The 5,712-nt window shown below is 49.4% G+C and overlaps 1 protein-coding gene across 1 annotated transcript in view; it reads left to right on the top strand.

Annotated features, from left to right (window-relative positions):
* Positions 1-2,920: 2,920 nt before the first annotated feature.
* LOC103619774 (E3 ubiquitin-protein ligase LRSAM1) overlaps positions 2,921-5,712 on the top strand; it is an 18,216-nt gene continuing 15,424 nt past the window's right edge. The window contains 5 exon segments of the mRNA XM_017740336.1: positions 2,921-3,071; positions 3,501-3,557; positions 4,949-4,993; positions 5,404-5,481; positions 5,670-5,712. The exon segment at positions 5,670-5,712 is cut by the window's right edge and continues 41 nt beyond it. Coding sequence (XP_017595825.1) covers positions 3,000-3,071; positions 3,501-3,557; positions 4,949-4,993; positions 5,404-5,481; positions 5,670-5,712 — 295 coding nt within the window. The 5' untranslated portion in view covers positions 2,921-2,999.

Here is a 5,712-nt window from a genome sequence, read left to right as displayed (position 1 = left end):
CGCGTCTGGGGGGTGCTCCTTGGAAAGGCTCGGGCGCAGGCGGTGCCCGGAGCTGCGCCGTGTTCGCCGCGGAGCAGGCGCTGCCCTCGCTCACTGTCGCTGCTCTCCCCAGGTGTCGGGCCGGTGCCCGAGCGCTGCGAGCCAAAATCCCGGCAGGGTCGACTCAGTCCTTCATCCTTCCGAGTTTCTGGGCCCCCGTGCACAGAACGGCGCTGTTCTGGATGAGGGAAGGGTAAAGAAGACGAGGAGCTTGGAAGCTGTGTGACCCTGGGAGGGGGACCCTGCGGGGACCCCCAGAGAGACGAAGAAGAGAATAGTGATGATGAGGGAAGGGAAGGACTGAGAGGCAGAGCTGGACTGGTGAAGACGAGCGGAGATTTGGTGTGGCCAGGGGAGGCCCCGGGCAGGCTCAGGCTGTGGCAGGGGCGGCAGCTCCAGCACAAAGGGCAAACGATGCAGGACAGCGACTTCCAGAGCTGCAGTTCAGCTGTTGTCTCCTCTGTGGCTTGTTCCAGTGCCTGCAGGGCTGCCTACTGATAACCTGTCAGAGAGCCAGAGCAGCCTGTGGGTGTCCTCTGTCCCCCAGGGCCAGGCAGCCTCTTCAGGAGCCCACCCACATCCAGACCCTGGCTGCTGCTCCCTCACTGTGCTCCCGAGTGTGTTTTCCCAGACTAAATAAAACATCTCTTCTTTCCACACCCCCATCTTATCTTGTTACAGTGCCCAGATGCATTTACGGCCCAGAATTTTTTGAAAACTGGGGCTTCTTCCAGAGCTGTGTTGCTGCATTTTAATTACATTTGTTTGTAAAATGAGGGGGTTGGGTTTGTTTTGCTGACATCCCTCCAACAGCTGCAGGCTGGGAAGCACCCAGAGGACATTCCTGTGCCCTTCCCCACCCCGAGTGTGTGGCTGCTCCTCAGGCAGAGCTGGTGCCTGCAGAGAGCAGTGGGGGTGCAGGGTTTGGTGTCCATGGGTGCTCACTGCCTGCAGGGTGGGGGCTGGCCCCAGCACTTACAGACAGTTCTTTCAGTAACTGAATAAATAAAAATTACATCATGCAATGGTCACATGCCAAGGGCCTTTCTCATTCCTGGCTGCTGAGTTTGATGTGTCTTCACTAATTTCCACTTTTGAAAGCTGTTCAATCTATTTAGCAAATGGATCCTTCATCTTCCAACCCCTGGTAGGATTCTTTTCCTGTTCACTGTCTGCCCTTCAGCCTTCATGTCTTTATCCATTTTCTTGGGTGAAAACTGATGATTTCCCACTGTCCCCACGGCCCATGAGATCTGGCTGGAATAGAGAAAGGTGAGGTGGGACAAGGGGATGCAGAAGTGCTCAGCAAAGAGGTGAACATGGCCATCAGTTGAAGGATACCTTGCTGCAAGCACCTTGTCCTTCAGCTTTTTCATCTTTAAATCTCCTTTTGTTTCTGCCTCTGATGTCTTGCCCTTGATTGCTCTCCTGCATTTCCCTGCTGTAGCTCCTGACAGACTCCTTCCCTTCTTGCTCAATCCTTTGAGTTCTGGCTCTTACCTCCCCTCCTGGGAGCTGGGTCTGAGGAGCGTTTCAATGACCTGAACTGCCAAAAAAAGGGGAATGCCCGGGAAAGAGGCCATGGAATGGTTGGAGATGAGTTTGTAGCCACCTCCTGCTGTGGCCCATGGCTTGTTGCAGTGAGTGGTGTGAGAGCAGGACAGTGACTCAGGATGTCTCTGCCTCCTTGTTCCTGGAGTGAAAGGAAGAGGGATGAATGAGACTTGGAGGAATTAGACTGAATTATTTTACTTTTACAGTGAGGATTTATCTCCATAAAGATTTTACGGCGTTTTTGGCAGAGCTCTCCCTGCTCAGGGAACATCCCTGGCTGGATCCTGTGGGTACCTGCTTTTCAGGAGAGTTTGAAGCCACTTTGCAGACACAGAGCTGGCAGAGAACCAGCATTTTGTGTCCAACACCTGAGCTCCTCTGAGCCCTGAGTTAACTGTGGTCTGTAGCTGTGCCAGTTACTGCTCCACTGGTGAAGTAGAGGCTCTCTTGTGCTGATTTTTAAATTGCTTAGGAAAACAGTGTTTAAAAAAGTCGCTGCAAGTGTTTAAGATGTTATTCCCTGTTCAGGGCTCACTGTTGCCCTCCTGCCCTTCTCTCATCTTCTCCCAGTCTTATCTCCAAGCCAGATCCCTGTGTCAGGTCCCTCTGGGAGCTCCTGTTCACCTGCAACCCCAGCTCAGGCTCTTTCTGCATTGCCCATTTGTGCCCCCTGCTCTTATGCAGCCACAGATAAACCCCTTTTTCTCCTTGATTTCACTGCTCCACTTGCCCCATCTCTTTTCCAGCATCCTCACTGGTACCAGCTGCTCTCCCCGTTCCTTGTCCAGTCACAGCTTTCTGCCTTCCCTCAAAACCTGCCAGCAGCTCTCTTTTTCTCCCCTGCTGGGTCAGAGCCCTGTCCCAGAGCTGCCTGGTGTCTGTACCCTTCCACCCACCTGCACTCCTGATTCCACCAGGCATCTTCCTGCACCCTCTCTTTCCTCCCTCAGGTTCAACTTCTCTTCCCTTTACACTTGAACCAACTGGAATCCTTGCTCTCAGTTCTTTATTGTTGTGCCAGAATTGACTGTGAGTTTAAATAGTTTGGGTTTTATCCCTGGTGCTTGATCTCTTGATACAGCTTTCTAATTCCTGGAGTGGACCCTGCATTTCCCTGATCCCTCAGGAACCTTTCTCTGTGCCTATTCCAGGGCTGACCCAGACAACCACAGCAGGGCTTGAGTGGCTCATGTTTGTGCTTCCCTCTGCTGGAACCTGCCTGTGTGATGCAGCTAAACAAAGACAATTGCTGACACAATTATTTTCATTTAATCTTCTCCCCTGCCACTTACTAGGTCCCAGTTCTGCAGCCCAGGCTCCCCAGCAAACACAGACCCCAGGATCCCTGAGCCTTTCTCTGCACTGACCATCCGTGCCCCTGGACAGAGCCAGAGTCAGGACTGAAGATGCCTCTCTTCTCCAGGAAGAAGAAACCCAGCGATGATGCCCGGAAGCGCCTTGAGTACCAGATGTGCCTGGTAAGCACTGCCAGGGTCATTTCTGTCCTGTCTGTCCAAAGCAGCCACAGGTTTACAGTTGGCTTCTGGCAGAAATCTGCTTTTGGGTCGCTTCACCTTCTCTACTGTGGGAGCTCTGGAGCAGTGCTGGCACAGGGAATCTCCCGGGGAAGGGATGAGGAGAGGCTGAGGGAGCAGGGGGGGCTCAGCCTGGAAAAGGAGGCTCAGAGTGGAACTTCTGGCTCTGCACAACTCCCTGACAGGAGGGTGCAGCCTTAAAGCCCATCCAGTGCCACCCCTGCCATGGGCAGGGACACCTTCCACTGTCCCAGGCTGCTCCAAGCCCCGTCAGCTTCCAGGGATGGGGAGTCTACGACCTCTCTGGGCAAGATGCAGCAAGAGGTGCTGTATTTTTGCATGGTCTGATTGTCTGGATGTGTATCTTCCCAGGCAAAAGAAGCTGGTGCTGATGACACCCTTGACATATCCAAATGTGAGCTCTCCGAGGTATGTCCTCTACAACTCCAGTCTTCACTCACTGCTCTGATTCTCTGTCTGCTTCTTGGTGCCAACTGGCATATTTAGTCTTGTGCCTGTGAGCCTTAAAGCAGAAATTGTTGCTGGTCCACCTCTTCTTCTGTCTCCTGAGCTCTGGCTTTTAGCTGGGGACTTCTGCTCTATTTTTTTGGTGGGAGTTTGCCTGTCCTGCCTGGTGCTTCAACACCATTTCTGTCCTGGGAATCTTTTAGTTTGACAAGCTGAGGAGGGCAGGGTGGTCTCATACCCTCCACCAGTACCCTGTTTGACCCTAGTTTGGGACCTCATGGCTTAATTTTGCTGGTCCTGAGGGAATTGGTTTGCCAAAGGCTGAGTATTTCTAATCTTAGAACTACACAGTCTGCCACCCGTGGTTATTTTTCTGTGTAAATGAAAATCTCAATCCTGCTTCCAAGCTGCTGATTAAGGAAGGAAATCTCACTCCCAGCTTGGCTTCTTTTATGGCAGCCAACTAAATGAGAAACAATCCGTCTGCTGGTGTGTGGGCAGGCAGTGACAGAGTGCCAGGCACTCAGACACAGCTTTTCCTGCTGCCAGCCAGGCCAGCCTCAGGCAGAAACCCATTTCTATTTCACTTTCAATTTTTATTTCTTGTCTCATGCTTCTGCAATGTCGATCCTGAATACAGGATGCCCTTGCCAAGCAGGCTCTTGTGGGGAAGATTTGGGACCATCCATAAAACTCTGTCTTGCTGTTTGATTTTAGCCACTGTTGTTTCAATAAATGAAGTGAGACATCAGTTTGGTTTTAAAATTAACTGTGGACAGGAATTTGGCTGCTGCTGGGAAGGTCACAGTGCCCAGCTGTGCCTGGCAGGGGCTGAACTGGCGTCTCCTTTTTTGTGCCTGCCCCTCTCCTGGCACATCAGGGGCACTCTGTGCTGCCTGGTGCTCACCTTTCTCTCTCAGCACACTGCAGCGTGGTTGTGAGGTTGCCAAACCACAGAATGTATTTCTGTGATGACTAAACTGAACCTTTGCCTGAACTCATCTGCACAATGAATATTAAATCACACAAGGCTTGAACTCCTGCCTAAGCCTCAGCCTGTTCTGTGGCACTGTTGTGTCATGGAGAGCCACTGGAAGCTGTTTAAATGGAAGCTCCCTGGGAAATACTGGGCCAAAATCAGGGGGCAGTAATTTTAACATCACTTTTATTTTCAGTCAAGTTGTTCACACTTTACAGGCAGTAACAGTAAATTTATATATTTATAAATTCACAGTAAATTTATATATTTATAAATTTATATATAAATTTTTATATTTATATATAAATTTACAGTACAGTGTAGAACTGCTTATAAGAGAAGTCTGACATGACTATTTTTTAATTGCTTTTAGGTTCCTTATGGGGCCTTTGCAACTTGCAAGGTCTTGCAAAAAAAGGTAATGTTGCAATCAGAAATTATTAAATAATTCTGTTATTATGCTTGAGTATTATTGTTGTGTTTGAAATGACTGTGTGTGGTTGTTTTATGTGTGATGCTACACAGAGAGCAGTTTGAGTCAGATGAATCCTGTCTGTGTTCTTTAAAGTTAACTTTTGCCAGGAAAGATGAGGTGGTTGTTCCTGTCTTAGCCTATCTAAGGGCATTTCTCATGTGAGGAACTGGGCTCTGGTTTAGATCTCATGTAAAATGTCTGACCTCTCTGACAATCCATTTCCTACTTTAATATTTTATATGATGCTGAATAAGATATTGAGCTCTTATACAGCCTCCCCAGTTCAACCTCAACAGAAGTGCTTGTTCTGGTGTCTCTTGTGTTCATGTGTCAATGAGATTTTTCCCCCCCAGGTGCTGATTATTCATACAAATAATCTGACATCTTTAGTTCCAAAGTCCTGCAGCCTCCTGAGTCTCATAACTGTGAAGGTAACTGTGATTCTTAACAGCCTATTTTGTTTGTTACTGATGCTTGCATTTCCAAAAGACCTCCAAGAATTAAGTACCCACGTCCCCTGAAAAGCTTGAGCTGCTCTTCAAAGCCCCATTGGAAGCAAAGTAATTTTCACTGTGAGGTAATTCATGACTCTTGTTGCCAACCTTGTTTGCTTTTCCAGGTTCTAGACCTGCATAACAACCAGCTGGCATCACTTCCTGCTG

The sequence above is a fragment of the Corvus brachyrhynchos genome, unplaced genomic scaffold (assembly GCF_000691975.1).
Source record: "Corvus brachyrhynchos isolate BGI_N302 unplaced genomic scaffold, ASM69197v1 scaffold305, whole genome shotgun sequence".
Taxonomy (NCBI): domain Eukaryota; kingdom Metazoa; phylum Chordata; class Aves; order Passeriformes; family Corvidae; genus Corvus; species Corvus brachyrhynchos.
Note: the sequence above shows the minus strand (reverse complement) of the source record. Positions and strands in the feature narration are given on the sequence as shown.